The 23,084-nt window shown below is 43.2% G+C and overlaps 1 protein-coding gene and 1 long non-coding RNA gene across 3 annotated transcripts; one reads left to right on the top strand and one right to left on the bottom strand.

Moving 5' to 3' along the window:
* Positions 1-345: 345 nt before the first annotated feature.
* On the bottom strand, positions 346-18,782 carry rars1 (arginyl-tRNA synthetase 1). Its single transcript, XM_068600775.1, has 15 exons — positions 18,630-18,782; positions 17,318-17,452; positions 16,604-16,795; positions 16,125-16,233; positions 15,634-15,734; positions 14,835-14,956; positions 14,124-14,244; positions 13,313-13,442; positions 13,105-13,209; positions 12,394-12,572; positions 11,523-11,632; positions 9,470-9,575; positions 4,477-4,649; positions 2,464-2,711; positions 346-676 (listed from the first exon to the last, which is right to left on the bottom strand). The coding sequence occupies exons 1-15, from the start codon at positions 18,672-18,674 to the stop codon at positions 567-569; spliced, it is 1,986 nt and encodes a 661-aa protein (XP_068456876.1). The 5' UTR covers positions 18,675-18,782; the 3' UTR covers positions 346-566.
* On the top strand, positions 5,583-13,677 carry LOC137802707 (uncharacterized). 2 transcript variants are annotated; one of them, XR_011079991.1, is made up of 3 exons: positions 5,583-5,715; positions 11,537-11,623; positions 12,416-13,677. It is a non-coding gene; the product is annotated as an uncharacterized lncRNA (long non-coding RNA). The 2 variants fall into 2 exon arrangements; XR_011079992.1 differs by having other exon boundaries at positions 5,583-5,754.
* Positions 18,783-23,084: the final 4,302 nt, after the last annotated feature.

Here is a 23,084-nt window from a genome sequence, read left to right as displayed (position 1 = left end):
TGATTTGAAAAACAGATTGCTGGAAACCAGAATCCAACATGCATTACATGAACTGTTTAAAGTGAAAAACAATGTTTGTGCTCGCATCCATCAGCACGGAGTTTGATTGTTTCTTTACGTTAATGTACGGCAAGTCACTGTGGACACAAAGATGAGTGTTAATTTTGCTCTCTTCATGCCAAAAACCTCAATTTCTCGCTGTTATTCACATTTTTCGGGGGAAGATACATAGATAGTAGATACAAAAGAGCATTTCTAGAAGCCCTTTTGTTTACACATAAACAAAAAACTGGCTTCAAACAGCGAAATCCACAGTTACAAAATAATTGACAACAGACTGGATGATTTGTTTGGGCTTTCTTTAATTATAAAAAAGAAACTTCACATGAATTATTAAGTATTGAACTGAGCATAAGTGATTCCTCCCCTCGGGGTGGATGCAGTAACTTTTGTTGAAATTCATTCTTAAAGTTCAGTGAGGTTTTTTTTTGGCCGCGACTCGAGAGAAAGAGGCCGTTTCCTGTCGGTCGCCGAGTCGTCACTTCAGCCTCCTGCTCCTTGTGACATCACATCCTCCCGACGGGGTTGATGCCCAGGATGTCGAAGCATTTGGCCATGATGGACGCCGTGGCTTCACAGAGCAGCATCCTCCACATGTTGACCTTCACCACCTCGCCTGGAGAGACACGACCACATGAGAGTTACAGGTGTGAATGAAATGTATCTGAGTGTGTGTGTGTGTGTGTGTGTGAGAGAGTGTATGTCTGTAAGTAAGTAAGTAAGTATGTATGTAAGTATGTATGTATGTAAGTATGAATGTTAGTATGTATGTAAGTAAGTATATATTTTTCTTTATTTCAAATAAATTATCTGATTTAATTAATAATAATTTAGGATAGGAATATAGAAGCATTTGTTGCTTCTACCTTTTCAGTCTTAGAATTAAAACGATTAACTGAATAAAACACACAAACAAACAGACATTTCACAGGTAAACACTACAGATGACAGATACAGTGCGGCTTACTTTTTAGGATTAGGACAAACAATAGTATCAGTATCATCACAGGTTGAACAAATGGTTTTAATCCCTCTTGGTTTGCGACCCTTTGCAAAAAATCAGCGTGAAGGCGGGGCCTCTCGACACCAATATCATCAAAAAGGGCCGAGTCGAGAAAAGTTTAAAAAAAAAAAAAAATCTACTTCTGCTCGGCCCAACTTCTCTCCGCTGTGTAAATAATCTCGGGACTCCGATTTATCTGTTCATCTTTCATTATGACACGCAACACGGGGCTAAGACCAACAGTAAATTCTTATTCAGTTATCGGGCCGAGATTGCAAAATTGAATTTGGCGTATTAGATAAACATTAAATAGAAAGATTCGTCAGGTGATGAGACAATAAGAACTGAAAGGACACAAGAGATGAATGAATAATTAGAGCGAGTGGAGGGATGGGAAACAGAGACACAGAGAGAGAGAGAGAGAGAGAGAGAGAGAGAGAGAGAGAGAGAGAGAGAGAGAGAGAGAGAGAGAGAGAGAGAGAGAGAGAGAGAGAGAGAGAGAGAGAGAGAGAGAAAGAGAAAGAGAAAGAGAGTCAGAGGTGAAGCACAAAACAAACAGCAAAGGGTCGGAGGGCACGTTTAATGATGCTGCAGCGTCAAATGAAAAATCAACGACCCGGACATCTGCACCCGCACGCAGCGTCCGTGAGCGCGTCCGACCCGTCGGGTCGCAACGCAACACGGAGCGGAAGATCCGATGTGCGTAATGAGCAGCAGAGGTTGAATTAGACGGGTTGTTTAAAAGAAAGGCGGCGCGCGAACGTCGACCATCAGACGGCAAAATTGCTTTGTGATTGTCCCGAAACAAGCGGGCGCATCCATGTGCAGGACGATGACCGAGCGCTGAAGGGAAGCCGAGGAGGAAGACGCTTTGAAACAAAGAAAAAAAGACGCCGGAGCGGTCGCTTCTACTCAAAACGATTTCCTACGTTTCGGAAAGCTCGCTACAGACGCATTAGACTGTAGCCGCTAATATTTGATCTCATCTTAAGGTTCAAAATCGTTCCTAAGTGGCCTTTTGTGAGTACTTTCGACACTTGAAACTACTTTAGTTCTTTGTCTTTTGCACATTATTTTCAAATGAAACCCTTTGAAACAGTACGGCAATCCCACAAAGTTTCAGTTTCCTGAGTGACAAGAACGCCAAACCTCTGCCAAAGCTCAATGATGCATAAGGACCTCCAGCTGGTGCTACTGCCACAGAGAACAATGAGACACAATGAGGCAGCTCTGAACTTGGAGGTCGTGGCGTTTCAGTGCACCGCAGGGACGAAGTCCTCACAGGAACACGTGGAGGACGAACGCCGTTCGGAGCGCTTTCAGCCAACTCCCCCTCACAATGTGCAGACTTCCCACCGCGAGCGGAGCGCCGCCGGACGCCCGTTTCTCTCCGCACGTACCCGTCTGCCGGTCCTTCTCCACGCAGTAGCAGCTGTCGTAGAACTCCGTGAAGGTGGTGGCGAGCTCGTACAGGTAGTCGCAGAGCGTGTGGAGCAGCAGGTCGTCCAGGATCTTCTGCAGGATCTCGGGGAAACGGAGGATGCACTTGCCCAGCTTCCACTCCTTCTCGTGGTCCAGGAGGACCTCCGAGGTCTCCGCCGCCTTCCGCAGCGTGGCCTCGTCGATGTTGGCCAGGCGAGCGATGGACCTACGGGGGAAGCAGAGGGTGAATAAATAGAGGAAAACTGTGAGGGGACATCGTTGCGATATGTTTAATGAGGCACAAAGTCGTTTAAATATCACGCGTGTCACAGAATTTGACGTAAAATATGATCGGAGATCATTTCTTGCCAAAAAATGGGAACGTTTGGCTGAACAAGAGAGGAGGATTCCATCTCTAACTACAGATGATGTTTACCTGTGAGTGTGCCGGTATTACACTCATTTAACTAGCTAATATTGTTGAAATAGTACACTAATATTCCTATCATTTCCTTGCAATAAAGCGCAGTAATGTTAGGATGTAATAGAATCTCTCGTCAGTGGCAGGAAAAGTGCCCGGAGACAAATGTCGAAGTAGAAAACCAAGCAAAGATTAATAAAGGACCTGGTAACAGCAGAGAGGAACAGCGTTCCTCGATGTCTTTCCAGTGATTACCAACAGAAGTCTTGTTCATTTTGTTTGAGAGAGAAAACAGAACGACACGGCTGCCTCTCACATCAGCACCTTTTGTAAAAAGCAAAGTTTTCAGATTAAAAGAAATTTGATTGTATTCAGAAAAAAAAACTGAATGACTTTGTAGCTGTTAAAAGCAGCTCGGCACACGGTAGCAGCCTCGAGTCGAGCTGATTTAATGAACTTCTTTGACAAATTGTTGTTTCTCAAATGTGAGTAATTGCCACTTTTCTCCGTTTTGTACAGGATGGAATATAAATCAAATATATTTGAGGTTTGAAATGTTCGTCGAACAAAACAAGTCGTCTGCAGACGTCGTTTTGGGACTGAGAAACAATAAAAACATTTAAAAAGATATTCTTAAGATGCGTTTTGAGATGCTCATCGACGTAGCGCTACTTTAAATTTGTCTAAAAAAAGAAAGGAAAAAAGTTCATGTACATTTTCTTGTGATGGAAAAAGGATTAATTCATAACGGCTTACTTTATTTTAAAGGGAACTCTTTTGGAATAAATCAATGAAAATCGAAAAAACGTTTAAAATATGTTCTCCATTTTCACAACAAGCAGAAGCAGTTTCCCTGCACAGCTGACAGAGTTACTGTTCACTTGTACTGGGAGAACTGGGGGAGCGGCTGCAGTCCGTCTGCATTTCTGTCACTTTCTCTGGCGCTCGCTCACCCACCGTGTGGGGGAGGGGTCGCCCGCTGAGCGAGCGCGCTATTGACTAAACGCAGGGACATCAAATCTTCTCAGACGAGCAGATAAATCTCGGCCGGGCGCGGTGCCACCTCGACGTCTAACACCTCCAGGGGAAGCTGGAGAGGAAGGGCATTCAACGCGGCACTCCATACAGGAGGACGAGGGCCGGGGAGGAGAAATTGGGTCTCGCCGACTAGATGGAGAGGAACCCGCGAAGACTTAATCCCCTTTGGGCGCGAGTCTCCCCCACGAGGGGGCCGGCAGGGCCGATCTGATACGAGTAATGAAAGTGCACCGACTAGAGAGAGAGAGAGACGTGTCAGAGGAACGAAAATTTAACTTTGAAGATACTTTCAGCGTCCCAGAGTGAGCAGTCGAGCTCCTTTACATGCAGAACAGGCGTAAGACGCGTGTGAACCAATCAAATCACTCGATACAACAGCAAAAAAACGAGCAAAAACAAAAACAGAAGAATATAGCTGCTAAGAGACAGGTTTTACTGGCTCAGTGAGGGGTAGAAGAGTCTCTAAGTGTAAAGATACCCCCGCGTATGATGTGTGTTAGTGTCGTCAGCTCACACCGGAGCGATGCGTCACCTGATGCGAGTGAAGGCGTAGAGCAGGTACGCCGCCGTGTTGCCCCGGTCGTCCAGCATCTTGTCGAAGGAGAAGACGTAGTCGTTGATGCGGTTGTGGGAGAGGTCGGAGTACTTGATGCAGCCGAAGGCGACGGAGCGCTGGGCTTTGGTCAGCTCCTCCGGGGTCAGGACCTGTTTCAGGACAGAGAAGTTATATTTAATAAAACAAACAAACTAAACTTAGAGACTCTCTCCCTCTCCACACACACTCCAATGATCCTTAAAGGCTTTGAATATTCAGATAACTCGCTTTTATTAGCTTGTACTTACTGCAGGCAGTGCGCCACCTTATGTTTCCAACAGTAAAAAAAGCAGCGAGAATTTAATCCGAATGATTAATCTATTTCAGTTGCCCGAGGATGAAGATTAAATTGACTTATGAAGTCATCGCCTTCCCTCGAATCCGCGTGTGACGCGTCTGACACCACAGGGAAGGAACCGGGAGAGGAAGTTATGCACAAAGTTTCACGACGGGCAGTCGACTGGGAAACAGAAAACTTTCCGTCGAGCCGAGCACGAGAGACGGAGGAGATGAGTTGACGAGAAATCGGGGGACAGGAGGGCAAAAACATGGATTATTATTATCATATTAAAGAACTGGAATAAACTGGGCAGGCAGAGACGGGACGGTTAAGGGATGTCACACAACAGCAGAAGACGTGATGAGACGACACAAACAGAAAATGTATTGTAACATGAAAGAACAGGGAAAAAAACAGGATTTTTTTAAACAATAATTCAAATATACATGACTATTTATGTGTATGTGTAGTTGTGTATCAGTGGCGAGCCGTCAGGTCCTTCTAAGCCTTATTCAAAGGTCTAAACAGAATCATAACATTATAGTATTTTATAATAATAAAAAAAATAAGTTTCTATATTTTTATAATTTATGAATTTGTGACTTTTGGTGTTTAAATAATACACATGCATACATTTCAGCGTATTCCAATGTAATGTAATGTCCAGTATACATGTGCTATAGTTTCAAAAGTCCTGATTTCTTATGGTTTTCATTTATTTGTATACGTTTATTTTAGTTGTACACGTTGAAAAGGACTAAATTAAACTAAACTACGGTTGAAAGATGTACGTTTAGTAAAGCAACAAACTGCTCTCATGCTTATCTGGGACAGGACCAAAGAGGTCGATGACAGCGTGAAACAGGACGAGGCGGGAAAGCACCGGACGTAACAAGGTACAGAAGTATTTAAGAAGAAGAAAGAACAAATAGGACGTGAGTAAATGAGAAAACAGCAGCGCAGAGCGCATTACACAACACAACAACTGTTCGCAGCAGCGTTAGCGGCGCGGGCCGACGGTTCACGCAGGCCGGGGTTGCTTTTAATGAGGCGGGCTGAGCAGATGGGAGACGCAGGCAGCGACCCAGACGGGCGGCGCGAGCGCCCGGCCAGAGGAGCCTGCAGGGAAACCGTGCTGGCGTTAGGTTCCCCCCCCACAAACTACCAAGCGCTAAAAAAAACACACATTGCAGTTCAGCTGGTAGTCAGCGCCTGTTTACACTGCGCCGAGTGTTTCACGTGATACTTCACCAGGTCAGGTTGTTTATTTTCCCTCCTAATCCCTCAGCGGGAAGAAACCACCTCAACAAGTGAAGCTCTTATTGGAAAGTCAAGTGAACGGAGGCGCGAGGGTTCGCCGCGCGGAGGGAAAACAGCAGCTAACGGTAGCTAACGATAGCTAACGGTAGCTAACGATAGCTAACGGTAGCTAACGGTAGCTAACGGTAGCTAACGGCAGCTAACGGTAGCTAACGGCAGCTAACGGTAGCTAACGGCAGCTAACGGCAGCTAACGGTAGCCGTGGGATGAAGGAGAGGGGCTCGAACCGATGGATTCTGGGTTGAATTCAGAGACGTGCTGGAACAATCTAAAAAAACAAAAAAGGTCAGGACGGTAAAACAAAACAAAATGTTTTCTTTTCTTAAACTACCGAACACGCATTTCTGTTAACGAGGTCCAGCTGCATCCGGCGCCGGTGACAAAGAACTTGCGCGGTAGGGAGGGAGACGCTAGCTGCCGGGTTTGGGTCGTTTGAGAGTCGCCGCACTGCTGGTAAACAAAAAATACAACGCGCGCTGGACGGAAGAAAAAGCTGCAGAGGAAATGATGGTGATGAAATGATGAAACCTCGGACACTACCGCGGGTTTGTGATGGTTTCATGAGCTAGATGTCAGAGAAATACAACCTTCTAATCATGAAACTAATTGCAGAAAAGCAGCAGCGATGGATTTTCTTTGTTGGGGGGAGGGAGCGGCTTTGGTTAGGACTTTATTTTATTTTTTTAACAATAAAATAAAAGTCACAACAGAGATAAATGAACACTGTACAGGAAGAGATAAAAAAGCCAACTGGGCTCATTTGAAGCGTCCACCAATATAATATTTAACATTTTACAAAATTACGAACATAAAATGAGAAATATTCTGGACATGTTGTAAAATGTGGTATTTAAAACGACAATTACACCATCGCTTTAGTGCAGTAAATATATTTTTTTAAAGTCTGGTTTAGTTATGTGTGTAGTCGGTTTACTCAGTATGTTCATTTAAGTGGTGAAAAAAACCCCGAACATTTGTCTCCAATAAGAAAGTCAACAACTATGTACATTTTGATGAATTGTTTAAGTAATTCATCAAACATAACTATGACATCATTCTCTATTTGCAGCCTCTTTCCCTGAAGATCTGCTGCTTTTTCTCCGTGTTAAATCATTAAAAATGAAACGGCTTCGGACAACACGGGACATTTAAAGACGTCATCTCGAGGTTTTGGGAAATCTGGCTCTATATTTTCCAACAATTAAACACACGATCGATCCAACTAATTGACGAATAAATCAAAAGATAAAAGCTGTAGGACTGTCAAGTGCTTCAAATTAACTGGATTTCCTCTCTACTTACGAAATCTCCCAAAAACTTGAGTCGTGGCGCTTCACTCCTGCTGTGACAGCCCAGAATGACATCATCACTAATTTAACACAGCAGGGTGACATTATTTTCTGACTTTGATGAAGTGTTATCTAATACGTTATGATCACTTTAATGAGAATTATGCGTTTCAAGTTTTTCCTCTTGAACTAAAAAAAAAAAATACACAAAAATCTGGCAGAGACAGTGTTTTTTAGCCGTAAAAAAAAAAAGAAGACGTTTCGGAGGTTGCAGCTCACGAGAAGCAACGAGGAGCCCGACGAGAATGAAAGAGCGTCGTGTTGGAAAGAGAGCGCATGCAGCCGAGCCGTCCTCAGAGCTCAGCGGATGAGAGGGGGAAGAGAAAAGAAGAAGAAAAACAACTGGTGGCATCGTTTCATAGATTTCAGACGCGTTCGTCTCCGAATGCGAAAATCAGAAAGATTTAGAGTTTTTGCTCGCTTCGTGCCGGGCGAGAAGAATTATTTCGTCTGCTGCAGAGACAGTAAAAAAAAAAAAAAAAAAAAGCCTCGCAACTCAGGGTGAATCAAAAGCCGGGCGATTAGCGGAAATAACGAGCGGCTAACTGGAAGGCCTCCCCCTTTTTTTTGACTAAAACGGCTGCTTGTCAAAGATTAAACGTTGGCGAAAAAGAACAAAAAACATGGACACAAACTGATTGTCGCCACAGGAAACAATAGTGTGATGTATTCTGACAGAAACCATTTATTCTGAGGAGGAATAAGACGAACAAGGCGGAGTTTGTAGAGGTGAGAAACTAAAATAACAGCTCAGAGTTAGATGAACGCATCTTCTAAAAGGTGCTGCAGCAGGATTTCTCTTTGTTTATCTGTTTTCTGACATCCTTTCTTTGCCAGACAAATAACTCAAACACAAGTTAATCTTCCTGCAATTTAAGTATTTTTCAGTTTCAGTGTGTAGTTCAGGGAGTTTCAGACCAAGATAAAAAACCTCATCCTCATTTATGACCATTAAACTTCCTTTTTTTTAATAATGTATTCATTAAACGTTATTCATTTTTGTTTTCTTAATTCATCCTTTTGGTGGAGCATCAAGAAGGTTAAGGCAACACCGCTAGTATTCATCCTCCTGGGAACACAAATGTCTGCACCAAAGTTAATAAGCAAATGAAACATTTCTTAAGATATTTTACTCTGGAACGATGCGATTTTTGTCCAGAAAAGACAAAAAACGAGAGACAATGAACGCAAAATAGCTGATCCCAACTGGAAAGTGGCATTGTTCTTCTTTGAAAATGTATGTCGATCCACCTTAAGGCTGCTGCTACCCTCAGTCTAATACCACCTTCAATCTTCAACCGACCCGATGTTAATAAAACGGTTCACCCGAGCTTTGGTTCCCTACTCATGGTTCACTCTCCAGCGCTTTTCCAGAACTTTCAGCCGAATCTCACAGCCGTCACCAGCACATAGAAGTTGCTCAAATGTTCAAAAGGTGGTCTAAGATATAATCGATCAGCCCCCCAAGGTCAAGAGTTAACTTTCATACTCAATTGCTCCCGTTCCTCTCGACTATTTCCTCGTTAGAAAGCAGTAAACAAAGAACTCCTGGAAAGAAGATGTTGATTTTTATCGTCATTGAAATTCTGTGAGCATCGCAAATTAAATTCACCTCCATTGTGTGTCGGGGTGGAGGCAGAAAATGTCAGACACTAAATATCCTTAAAGAGCCGGACAAATAAAACCAAAGCTGTCTGGATGGCTAGACACCAATAGAGGTAAGATAATGAAGTAGAATGTCTTTGCCCTTTATTAATATCACCGTTCTCTTTCAGGCTAGAAGACAGCAAATGTGTCCTAAAGCAGAGCGGCACTTTTTTTTTATGATGTTTAAAAGCGAAAACTCATGTGTGGGGTTTGGGTTTCATATCCTCACAAAATGAACCCAAACTATTCTCTGACTCTTTGTAAAACAGTGGCGAGACATGAGGAAAGGTCTCTCTCTCCTCCTCCATCAGTCCCTAAAGACATGAGTTCTCACCTTGTCTCGCTCCTTCTCCTTCAGTTTGTCCATGGACCTCTTAAGCCCCTCCTCCAGCAGGTCCATCAGCCTCACCGTGTCTCCGGACCGCGTCTTAAACTTCTTCCTGTGCGGAAAAAAAGACGATAAAAAAAGGTTAAAAAAAAGTTACGCCGACAAACTTCAAAGTCGAGACACCGCATAGGCCTAAAAAAAAAAAAACTAAAAAAAACATACAATCTGGGAGCCAGAATAAAAAGTCGATGAGTTTCCAGGTACTGGGGTTTGGCTTCCTGTCGCCGCCAGCCTCCGCGACAACAAACCGTTAGATTACCTCTGCTTGCCGACACCTCGGGGCGTTACATTTCGTACGATCAACCAAATCAGATGAGCTTTACGAGCAGAACACGAGCCAAAAAAATGTAATAAACCCACTTTTTTTTCTTCTTTATTTCCTCTGTTTACTTGCAGCTATTACAGCTCCCCCCGCGGCTGCTTTAAGCCCTTATTGTCTGGATGTGCAATTACCAAAACAGCATGATAAATTTCTAATGGAGTTTGGAGTGGCGCAGACATTGCAGGGCCAATTTACGCCCCCTCGGGTTACTGTGGGGCGTTTAGCAGCACTTAGTTATGGCCTCTGCCAAGCGGAACGCCAACCTCCCGCCCGGGCTTGGCACTTCTCCTCTGGACGATTGATTAGGAAAAAACAACTTGGTGACAGATAAGCGTTCAAATTAAAAGAGCGCGCTCGCCCCGCCAGCCGCGCGGTGATCACTGCTTACTGTAAAAGAGAACGAGTCGCACACGCGGGGATGAACAGACAAGTGATCTGAGAGCAAGAAGACGAGACCGTGAGAGGGGGAAGACAGGAGGAGGAAGATGAGGAAGGGGGATGATGAGAACGGGTAGGACGACAAGAAGGTGAAGGTCAAGAGAGAGGAGGAGGGAGAAGAATATGATGAGGAAGGAGGACAAGAAGGTGAAGGTAAAGAGGGAGGAGGATGAGAACGAGTAGAACAACAAGAAGGTGAAGATAAAGAGGGAGAAGAAGGTAATGAGGAAGGAGGACAAGAATAGGTTGGACGACAACAAGGTGAAGAGGGACGAGGGAGATGATGAGGAAGGAGGAGGAGGGGGACGACAAGAAGGTAAAGAGTGACGAGGATAAGAACGAGTAGGAAGACAAGAAGGTGAAGGTAAAGAGGGGTGAGAAGGAGGACAAGAAAGTAAATCAAGCTAGTTTCTCCCGGCGCAGCGCTTCACATCGCTACTTTCCAAGCTGCCGTAGCTTTCCATATTTGACTCTCCTCATACGGAAGTGGGCTTTGTTTCATCCAAAGTATGTTGGGGAAAACAACACACACACACACACACACACACACACACACACACTCTCACACACACACACACTCACACACACACACACACACACACACACACACACCAGAAGTGTAGCGAAACTCACGTGTAAAAATAGTCCAACTTTTAATTACCGTGATCCACCTCCTGCACAACTTTCCTGCTCCCTCCTGCACCTCGCATGCTGAGTAATAACAGCTTTGCATCCCTGCGATTCAACCGCCACTTTAAAAACGCCGACTGTAGCGTTTTTCTTATTATTTTTCGATGCAGTCGTGAAGTCGCGTTCTCCTTTTTTTTTTTTTTTTTTTTTAATGTCGGATAATAAATGAAATAAAAACACAGGAGCAGCGGCGATAAAAGACGGTGAAGGACATCAGATGATTATAGAGAGGGAGGCGGTGGCGGAGATGCTCTGATGACAGCCATTTGGCCTCTTGTTGAACTGTTATTAGTCCGTTTGCCGCTGCAACACGTGGCCCTTCAACGCTCTCAGTGTCAACAACAGTCGGACGTCTCCACAATTTAACCCTTCAACATCCACAAGTTCTTAAAACAATGACTTATGAATGAATATCGGCCAATAGATCGTCAGGAAAACTTTATTTTACATTGTTGTGGTTAAACTGTGATCCGTAAAGATCACGTATCTTTTTTTTTGGGGACTTCAAACTAAATCTTTTGTGATGTGTTTTTGAAGATTTGAACTCACTTGTCTTCCCCCAGCACCACTCCAAAGCCTGCGTGCTCCACCCGGGTCACCTTGGGGTCGTACCAGCCGATCATCTGAGCTGCAGCGAACACCACCTGGAAGTGTGTGGCCTGAAAAGGAGCAAACACACTAATTCAGCGACATATAGCATAAATGTTGTCTTATTCTTTCCAGATAAAAAAACAAACTTCGATGATTGATGAAAGTCATCCTTTGATGTCCTTTTCAAACACAAAATGGACACTGTGGTCATCTTATAAGGATGAGGATCATCATCACCATCATGACTGGTTACTCTTACGTTCATTTAGCTCGTTTCTGCTGAAGATGTCCGTCTTCATTTTAAAGCCCAACGTCTGAGACGGAGACGAAGGCATCTCAAGGTTTTAGCGTTCCACTTCGGACAAATTAGGATTTTTAAGAGAGGTTCATTGAAATGAGAATTAATAGTCTGGATGTTGTTGAAGAACAAACAAAAGTTTTTTCTTGTCTGAGCTTCAATAGATTTAACACATTTTATTCCCAAAACGCTGCACTTGGGTGTTAAACAACTATTTTGTCTTTCATGCCTTGCCACCCGCTGTGAAGACAAAAACTAAAAATGTGTGTTTACACAACATCGTCTCCTCCTTCAGCCTGAAGAACAAGTAGTGCAGTAAAACCTGTAGGTCAGAACTAACAGGAGTGACATCGCTGTGAAGCCAAAAGGTCCCTCAGCTCCTTATTAGATATTTTAGAGAGTAACTTTTGGTATTTCCGCTCCCCTTTGTTTACCTTCCAGGTTTCTTTCTTTTTCATTGCAGCTTCTGTATTTGTAAACTGGAAACTTTATTCTGCTTCTCTCTCCCTCTCTCTTTCTCTCTCCACCCACCTGTCCGCTGTCCGTGACGTAGATGATCATGTCGGCCTTCTCGGTGAAGAGTCGGTGGTGCAGCGCCGCCAGGTCCGACGTGTCGTAGGTGTAGCCGCCGTCCGACTTGACGATGGTGAGGGGGATGGACTGACCGGGGACGAAGACGATGGTGCGACCCTCGTCCAGCTCCGACAAGCCTGAGGAAAGAAACAGAGATACGGGGATGAGGGATGGATAGATGAGGGGAGGTAGAGAGAGAGAGAGAAAGAGAGAGAGATAGAGAGAGAGAGAGAGAGAGAGAGAGAGAGAGAGAGAGAGAGAGAGAAAGAAAGAAAGACAAAGACAGAGAGAGAAAGACAGAAAAGAAGAGAAAGAAAGAGAGAGAGAGAAATAATTTGGCTGTAATTTGAGGTAACATAGAAGAGATAATGAGTAAACTGGGGAAAAGTAGACAATCCCCCAAAAACAGAGTGACAACCTGAGGAGAGGACTGTTAAAATGTTCAGCTGTGTGAGTCAACATTGCCCCCTGGTGGTCACACCACGAGCAGCAGGTTGTGATTTCAGAGAACATCCCCACATCAAATGCGGAGGATTTTAGTATTATTGGTACAAAGCCTTTGATAACTCGGATACATCCAAAAAAAAAAGGCACAACTTGACCACTGAAGAGGCACCGGGGGCTCAAATCGACGCCCACAACCTGAGCATTGACCTGCTGCACACTGACCTCGCTCCTCGAACGCCTTCACCACCTTCGTCATCATGTCCTGGTAGTACGACTCTCCTCTCTCCACGATCTTGATGTCCAGGCAGTCGTAAACCCTCTGAAACTCTAAAAGCACACACGCGCACAGTGAGCGTCATTTGAGAAGTGTTTTTTTGTTCCTTCAACATAATACAAGAGGCGTTATGACAGGATTTCATATGCAGTGTACCTCTCCTGGAAACGTCACAGATGAGGTTCCAGGCTTTGATGAAGTCGGGCTCTTTGCTCTGCAGTCTGACGACACACTGATAGGCTCGCTTCTTGAAGTCGTCCTCCTCGTCAAAGCGCTTCTTCGACTCCTTTATCGAGGGAAGAGAAGGAGGAGGAGGAGGAGGAAGAAAGGAAAAGACAGAAAAGAGCAGAGTGGATGATGTAAAAACTAAATGAGGTGTGAAGAGCAGAAAGAACAGATAATGTTCTGCGTTTATACATAATGTATTCACACAATATACACACACACACATATGCAAAGCACTGCACTGCAGGCGCATAATGCTCCACGGAATACTCTTGCATTAACTTTCACTTTGTGGAACTGACATTAACTTTTAAAAAAAATAAATAAAATGTGTATTATTCATTAACGCATTTCCCTTCCTGTGAACTTTGGTTTTAAACCACAAGAGACACAAATAATCATGAGCTGCATATAAGAAGTGGGCGTGGTCAGCCGCTGGTTCACGGACGACGGTTTTGAAGCCTCAAGTTTGACATTTTGTCTATTGAAGATTCAAAACTTGTGATTGAGACCATAAACTCATGTTTACTGCTGTATTACAGAGTGAGAAGTAGAGTCATTTTCTCATAGACTTCTATACAATCAGACTGGTTATTGCAACCAGAGGGGTCGCCCCCTGCTGGCCAGTGGAAATAATGCAGGTTTAAACAGAGAGACGGAAAACAGAGAGGGAAACAGAGAGAGGGAAACAGAGAGAGGGAAACAGAGAGAGGGAAACAGAGAAAAGTGGCGTGAAACTGACTTTGTAGAAGGCCTGGAGGTCGCTGATGGGCGGGGAACTCGTCAGGTAGTCTGGGAATTTATCCTGCAGGTGAGCGATCAGCATCCCGAACTGCGTCCCCCAGTCTCCCACGTGGTTCAACCTGACAAGGGCCAGGAAGTAGATGAGCACCTCTAGGATTATGTGAGCCTATCCATCGTATACATTCATCTTTTGGCGTAAAACATAACATTCAGAAACGTATAGTATTTTCGTTCACAGTGCAATGTGCTCTGAAAGTGCAATGTCTGCACTACTTTTATGATTAAGTTCAGTTGCACTTGATTAAAAAATCGATTAACACATTTTTAAAAGTATTCCATACTTTTGTAGATTGAATGTTGTATTTATCTGCAGCGCAAAATGGCGTTGCATCGACTCAGCACTCGAGTGCAAAGACTTTAAACTGACACGGCCCCACCTCTTCCTCTAGTATGCCGACATAAGCATTTAAAACGCAAAGAAGGGCCCCGAATAGAGGATGGATTTCTGTAACAACACAGGTTTCCCTCAGGAAGAAACTGTACTTTTTTTGTAAAAAAAGACATCTCTCTATTTAATGTAATGAACACTGTCGCCTCGCTGGAATATTGATGTGATGTTTAGTCTTCAGTGAGACAAGTAGCCCCTTGTTTTGTGTTTCCTGCGTGTACGGGACAGTGAGCTTCGCAGCGTGTGTTTCTGTGAACTGACCTGACGACGTCGTAGCCCATGAACTCAAACAGCCGGCTCATGCTTTCCCCGATGATGGTGGAGCGCAGGTGGCCCACATGCATCTCTTTGGCAATGTTGGGAGAAGAGAAATCCACCACTACCTGACACACACACACACACACACACACACACACACACACACACACACACACACACACACACACACACACACACACACACACACACAGACACAGACACAGACACACACCTTTTAAACCCTGCATCGCTCGTGATCAGCTCAACCAGAGAATGAAAACTGGTGTGTAGCTTTAAACCAAACTAAAGATCATGTTTTAGATCGCTTTTAGCCGCATTGCGTCAAATGTAAATTAAATGAATACGAGCAAAAGGCCCCAAAACTGCTCTTTAAAACGTCATCTATTAGTCCAAATATTCTTCTATAGGCTAAAGTTTTATTTATTATGATCAGACTACCCAACATCAGTCCGACAAGGACTCGAGAAAAGAAGTTTGTTTCCATCTAACTGAATGGGAAAACTTAAAAAAAGTGCAATGGAAACAGATTGACGTACATGATGCCTGCGACTTAAATGTCCTACATGTTTTCTCTCCTTTGCACTTTATTTTTCTGCAGATGAAAACAAAATAAAGTTTTGCAGGATGTTTTTTTTTCTTCTCAATGTTCCTTATTGTAATACTCATTTTGACCACCAGAGGCTGAAGTGACTCACTACAGCCAATGACTTCTCATCTTGTGGAGCCATTTAAAAAAATAAGGGCTCAGCATCTGCATGCTACATGTGGGAGTGTGAGGTACCCGCTTCCTGGACTCCAGTGGGGGGGGCTGCACGCCGTTGATCAGCAGGTTGCTCAACAGTTTGGACACAAACGGCCTCTTCAGTTGGATGTTGATAAACCCTGAAGACACAAAAGACACATGAGACTCCAGTCCGACGTCAACAGACTGACTATCTGAAGAGACTGAATTAACTATTGTAGCTCCACTAACACCTGGAATATAGTCAGAACAGCTTGTGTACCAAGAACACCTGGAGGTTCAAGGTTTCAGCTCGGCTGTTAGATTTCAATTTTCAACTATCTCTTTAAAACAAGTTTTCTGACATTCAAAGATTTTGTTTAAAAAAAACACATTGTTCTATTTATTTTTCAAGAATGTCACAGTGTAAGCACTTTGAAATGAATAAAATGACTATTTTAAGTTGATGTCATTAGGAACGTTTCCCGTTTCTCATATATTGTTATTAAAATCCAAACACGAAGCAGAGTCACAGCCAGACATTTCAGTACCTGGTCCTGAGATTTCAGTTTTCTGGATGAGGTCGTTTTCCGGAAGATTCTGGATGATCTTCTCCGCTATCTCCCTCGGGTTGAGTTTCACTCCCTGTGCCTTCAGCATCTGCAACGCGACAAATTCAGAGGCTGTTTGGCTTCAAATATGTTCAATGAACGAACACAGAAAGTACCAATATCCCAAAAAAGCAACTTTTTTCGACGCTGCCAGGCAGCCAACATCAGCACATCACCGCAGATCTAAGAGCTAAACAGCGTGTGTGTTTGTGTGTCGTAGCTGTTTCGATATGTTTAACTTCTAAATCTGATGTGTTAGATGAAACCTGCAGCTGGTTGAGCAGTTTGCCACCAAAGTGCAGTAATAAACAAAGCAGAGGGATTTTCAATAATTCACAAGACATTTACACATTTTGAGGATCAGCAACACAACTTCCGAGTAACTTCCCGCGATTCACAGCCAGACTTGGCAGACTGACCTGAGCCAAGGCCATGGCACTGTTGCACTGGTAGTCTCCAAACTTGGCCTGCTGGTTGGGCCCGACGGACAGCGGAGGGTCGTCCAGCTCGGGGCACGCGGCCCGGATGGCCTCGCCGAAAATCTCCTGGAGCCGCTGGTTTATGTTGGTCATGGATTTGCCGCAGTCGGCCGCCCTCCCCTCCTGCAGGCTCTGGAGGACACACGGCACACACACTAACATCAGCATGAGGAGGAGGAGGAGAAGGAGGAGGAACAACGCAGGCGGGGATTTTGGATGATGTGTGACATAATCTTTTAAGTCGTATTCTGGCATAACGGCGCCTGTTGGAACGCGCGTGCTGTGCAGACGAACAGCGAAGAAGTGACTGTGCTGAAAAGCGTCCTTTATACAGCTGCTTTGACTCGTGCCGACAACAATTTTTAATCTGTAATCCACTGGATGGTACAAAACTGACATTTGTACAAGGAAAAAGTTAACAATTTGTTTTAGAGGTTTAAGTTTTTTCAGAGTTTAACATAAATTATTATAAATATTCAGTTCCACGTCCTTGATTTCTGAACGGCTGAACTAACAGGCGGAGGAAAAATTATATCGGCGAACGGCTCGGCCATCTTTTCAGTAGTTTTTATCAAGTCAGCGCAGCCGGCAGCAGCACAGGAGGGAGCTCTCTCCAGAGAGCGCCCCCTGCTGTATCGGCACTGCGTCACTCACCCTCTTGAGGATGTTGAGGCGATACTTCAGCTTGGTGTTTTCATCCCGCAGCTCATCAAGTTGTTGGGATGGCTTCAGGTTCTGTGGGTTTTTCAAGGTCTCGATTTCTGCAGAGAGACTCCGGATCTCCTGCTCCTGTGAAACAACACAAGAAGAAAAAAAAAGTTAACTTGTGGTGGAAGAGCTTGTTCCTGACAGAATAGGATCTACTCAGCTGGACTTTATATCCAGTCTCAAAGTCATATATTTTACCATACAGATATCACACATATTTTTGGGGATTTGGTGTGATTTTCACAGTTTCAAAAATAATCCACCAATGGGTTTTTCTCTTGATCATATCTACTTCCTGTGATTTTCAACGGTGAATCTGAATTTAGCCACATTAGCCAGCTCATCTTAGCTGCCTCAGTGTCAGGAAACAAAGCAACAAACATTCAAATTACTTCCCGAAGTGAACGTTAAGCTTTCCGACACAATCAAAAAAAACATATTTTGTTAGACACATTAAAAAAATGTTTAAAATTTTTTTGCATGAGTACACAGAAGCTGTGATGAAAAGTTAACTCATGACTCAACTTGAATTACATAAAAATATGAAACAATTAAGCAAATAAGCAATACACAGACAAGTCAACTATTCTGATTATTGTTTCATTGGAAATCTCACATGTGATGATTTGCAGGCTTTTCTTTGTCATACGTAATAATGAACTGAACCACCCAGGACCAACATTAATACACCAGTCTGTAGACTGTACATCTCAGGGGCTGGAGTACCTGCAATATGAAGCTTTTCTTTCAGCCTTATTTTATAGCTTGAATTAGGTATGTACTCTGAGTTAAAAAGAGATTTACTCACACAAAATTTAATTTAAATACCTGCTCATTTGATTGCTTTCTTTATTCTCATTAAACTCGGAAGATCATCGAGGAAACTAAACGACACAACACTTTGTGACAATGGAAACAGGTTTGACAGCCACAAGCCACCACTACGCTGATGTGGCGTCTCTGAACGCTCGACAAATAACTTGACAGGAAAACCAAATGTAAAAGTTTATTTTTTTTTATAAAATAAGCGGCGTTTGCTTAAAATCAAGGTGAGCCGAATTTGAGAGTGGTGATCGCCTGCTAGGAAGACAGTGTTTATTTTCTTCAGCCATGTTGTTTATTTGACTGACACGCGGAACAACATTTTATCGATAGTTTTCTTAATGACGTTTGGCACAGCAGGCGTCTGTAGACACAAACACACACGATTAGCCTGCTAGCTAGCTTGAGCTACGTTCCCCGCAGGCCGGCCGGTTACCTGTCGCTGCAGTCGGGCTGTGCACTCGGTGACAGAGTCTCCCATCTTTCTGAAACACAAGAGATGAACTCTTCTGTCAGCTTGATGTGAAATCTCGTGGCTGATGAAATAGACCGGGCTGTGAGGACGAAGTTCACAAACTTTGAAATCTACTTCCGGTACATCTTCCGTTTCTTCTTCTTCGTGTTTCCTGGTCAAACATCGTAAAAAGGAGGACAGCGCCACCTCATGTACGCCGTACGTGCAGCAACTTAATGTTATGTTACTACACACTACAGGCTACACGTAATTCATCGGTAAATAATGGACTTTTTGCTGCACTAAATGAAGGACAGCTATGGTTTGAGTTCAAATAAAGCAATGATACGCTTATAAAATACCCCACATTGTTAAAAATCACACCTGTAGCAATATATTCATAACTTTTTGGAGGCGTGTGAAACCTTACAAAAACAATCAGGACCGCTTAGATTGACCTTGTGACCCTTTGGAGAGGCCCGATCCTTAAGTTGGGAACCATTGGACTAAACGTGTATATCAAGAAGTATACTGAAAGAAAGTACAATTGACTGATAATAGTACTAGTATTTAGGATTTTGTAACTTGTAATATAGTACTTTCATTTAAGCAAATTATCTAGTGGCCACAGAGACAACACTAATTTAATCTCCATGTATTGAGTTTCTCAAACAGACGTTAGCTGCTTGTTTAATTATAACAGTATGTTGCATGTATGCCAAGACTATTTATTGAATAGAAATGAATCAAAGAAGAACACAAATAATTGTCTGGACTCACGAAACTTTAAAATAGAAGAGAAGAACTTTTTTTTTATTTGTTGTGAAACTACAAAACATATTGTTTGGTTGTTGTTTTTTTTGTGCTGGTGAAATATTTACAAATCTGGTCGATAGTACAGTGTCTGAGAATAAAATTCACAGCTTTTCGGGACTCTCACGATACAAAGAAAAACAGGAAAAGCACACCCAAATCACAAAGTGCAATAAATACATGCTGCATGTTTCTCATAGCCGCCTCCATACACATTACCAGGTTCATCACCAGTCGTAATACAAACAGATTAATTAGGGAAAAAAACAATAATCCAATGAGGGGAAAAAAAAATGCACTTGAATAATAAAAAAAAAGATTATATCACAACCTACATGATGAAAAAATAATTATTTGTGACTAACAGCATTTCTTTTTCTCTGAATGATCGTGATTTTCTTGTCACAAAAACCTACATTCCTTCATCCAGACGTTATATATAAATGAGTTTATTTCTTCTTTTTGATTTTTCGAGGTTACACAACATTCGGGTCGATCATGACAAAAGATCAATGGACTTCAAAACAGACTGTTCCTACACAGAGAGTCCTATTGGTTAGAACAACTTGCTCTACAGTGGAGGAAAACACAAAGTAAAACACAAACCGTTTACATTCGTAAATCAACGCAAACATTTCTCTACATTTCCAGCTTCTCTCGGATCGCATACTGGCGGCCGTGTTTGGACATTTAAGACCAAAAAAGAAAAGAAAATAGGTGACGTTGGAAAGCATTCCAAAAGGCACACACCCTCACACACTCTCTCTCTCACACACACGCACACACAGGCTGTCATTCATCTTACATTGTTAAAAAAAACAAAAAAAAACTCAGTCCTGTCACAGCTGCATTCACACACTTCTTGCGGGATGGAAAACCAGATGTGACGCCGCTTCTGTCACGTGACCCTCGACCTCAGTCTGAACAGTCGGATCTGAACTCGCACGTCTTTTTGTGTTGGACTCGTTCGGCCGTGGCTCCGGAGACGAAGCATTGAGGTGTAATCGGACATCGCAAACTTAGAGAAACTCTGAGTCTGAGCTGCTGGCAAAGCTAAAAAAATGAACTTTGCATTCAATTTGTTCACAATAAGGGTCATCATTTACCTTTCCAATAACTCTGACCTCGAACACACCTACATGTGTTTAAAAGAGAGACAAACTCTCATTAACTGAAACAATTAAAACCGGGAAAGAGCCATAACTTCTAACTTTTAAAGAGTTTGTGATGTTCAGGTTGTGATGGAATTGGTGGAAACGTGTAAATTCAACTACACAGCATGTTCACTGCTGAGGTCAGAGGTAAAGGTGGACATGAAGATATAAGAACCACCAACTATAAGTGCATTAAAAAAAAAAAACACGCTTTTTTTATCCTCTATGACATCGATTAAGAAAATAAAAAGAACATTCAAGGAGTCTTAAAAGTAGACTTCGTGGCAGTTCAACTATTAAATGGCATAAAGTCGTACCTGATAAAGTGGGAGTACTTTTTCACATGTTACGCTGCTCTTCCGCTTGGTCTGCGCTTTGTTTTTTGTGCTTTATTTTTTTACCCCACTTTAATTATCCATCACAACAGCAGCTTTGGGTTTCCTATAAAAGCACACGTAGTCTACACATGTGGGCACGTGGACGAGTGGAGCTTCTACAGGTGAAGTTATCATTTGGGTCGCTAAGCCACAAGATGTGCGTGTGTGTGTCTGTGTGTGTCTGTCTGTGTGTGTGTGTGTGTGCCTCTGCGTGAGCGTCGGGTGGTGAATCTTTGGTATTGATCTGGTGCACATTGTTTAGTTCAGACACGCGACTGCTCAGACTGATGCGAGGATCAAACGCTCGGCTGCAGCAGCGTGAATGTCCTCGCGGCCGCTCGGCTATTGACGTATTTGTGCGACATTCATCTTTCTCATGAACACTTGTGCAATACATTCCTACTTTTGTGTTGTGACCAGCTTGTCGTTGTTTGTTGTGGATTTAAAACATTTACTCAATCAGAAAACAAGGTGGATTTAAAACGTGGGGAGTTTTTGAAGGGTTGAAGAAAATAAAAAGAACAGAAAGTGGAGACAGCTAAGAAGGAAAATGGGTGAAAACCATTTTCCTCGGTTGGTCACACACACACACACACACAGAAGGCAACAAATGAACTACACACGCCAGAAACAAACAAAAAAGTTTAAGGTCGAGTCTCCACTGGATCTAATCGACAGTTCAAGATTCTTATGAGCGACTACAAACAGTGAAATAGAGAAACATCTGGAATGACATCAGTATAGATGTTGTTTTTTTTGTGTCCGCTACACTCTGGTGAGGAATGGAAACACGAAGATGTGAAGGGCTTGTGTCACGTGAGGCGAACACAGACATCCAAAAGCACCGAACGTAAACCCCAAACACACGATGAGCACGGCGACCCAGCAAGAAGCGACGACGCCGACGACGACCTCGGCTCGTCTGCGCGCCGCGGAGGTCACGAACCGGCACGCGCACCGACTGGAGGTGCCGCGGTGAGGAACTTTGAAGTCCAATTACACGTCGGAAGTGAAAGGTTGTAGCGAGGACAAAAGGTTTTGGCACTTTCAAACGAGCGATGGTCCATGTTTCTGGTACTCGTGTCTTTTTGTTCACGTTGGGATTTACTGCTTTCTGTTATTTTCTTGTTGAGTTTTCTGGTTGTTCTTGTAGTTCTTTTCGTTTCCTTAGTGTACGACTCTTTCTGTGATTTAGAGCCACAAAACTAATTTCTTTTCAATCTGCGATGCTCAAGATGTTTAATTATTTAGCGTTCTGAATGTGTCTTCCTCCTTTACTTCTACTTCAGTTAGTTATTTACTACATCTCCCAGAATGCCTTTTTAGCAACCTGTTGCAGTCCTTTTCTGTCGGTTATTTTTGTAACTTTTGTGTAAATTAAATGTGTCTTTGGACTGCGGGTCACTACACTTAAAATATGAGAAAAAAACTGGTCTTAAAAAATGAGGTAGTACGTGTTTCCAGTTCTTATTCTCTCGTTGCTGCAATGCATTCTGGTCTGTCTCCCACTCCCGTGGTTGTTTAATTTGGCCTCTAATGTGAAAAAAGGGAAACTCAACATGAAAGTCCTCTTCTTGACACCCGACCGGTCATTATTAATATTAAAGAGGATTTAAAAAACAAAAAGTTTTGCTTTAACGCGGGTGAATTGAAGATAATAACATTTTAAAAAAAGCACCGAGGACAACTTCTCTACAACAGCTGCTCAACATCCAGGTACGAACACAAAGAGACGAGCCAGAGTCTGGTTGCTTTGAGACAAAGTCAGACGCCCAGAAGTCTGAGCAGAATAGAAATCCTGAACGGTTCTCCCTCTTCCTCTGTCAGCCGTGTCAGAGGCGCACCGACACAGCTGCTGCTGCCTCTTCAGAACCAGCAGACTATGAAAGATGTTTATGAAAACATGTCCTGTAAGGGACAACGAATAAATATATTATTTTCTTTTACATTGATTCTCCGAACGCACTTATCCAGCAACCTTTAGTTTGCACCCGCGGGACTCCAGCGCTGTGAAACCTTTGAGGGCGATGTGATGTATGAATTATAGATCAGACTCTTGACTATTGTTGGTCAATGCACCAGCAGAGAACACG

Source organism: Clinocottus analis, unplaced genomic scaffold (assembly GCF_023055335.1).
Source record: "Clinocottus analis isolate CAN_PGR_092001 unplaced genomic scaffold, fCliAna1.0.p SCAF_5, whole genome shotgun sequence".
NCBI classification, from domain to species: domain Eukaryota; kingdom Metazoa; phylum Chordata; class Actinopteri; order Perciformes; family Cottidae; genus Clinocottus; species Clinocottus analis.
Note: the sequence above shows the minus strand (reverse complement) of the source record. Positions and strands in the feature narration are given on the sequence as shown.

Bases quoted from the DNA above. Each gene is read 5' to 3' on its own strand.
- rars1 (XM_068600775.1), bottom strand. From the start codon at position 18,674: ATGGGAGACTCTGTCACCGAGTGCACAGCCCGACTGCAGCGACAG. The intron at 16,234-16,603 runs GTCAGTCTGCCA...GTCGCGTTGCAG, and splicing joins GTGCCATGGCCTTGGCTCAG to ATGCTGAAGGCACAGGGAGT. The intron at 12,573-13,104 runs GTCAGTGTGCAG...TTCTTTCCTCAG, and splicing joins GAAGGCGTTCGAGGAGCGAG to GCTTGTCGGAGCTGGACGAG.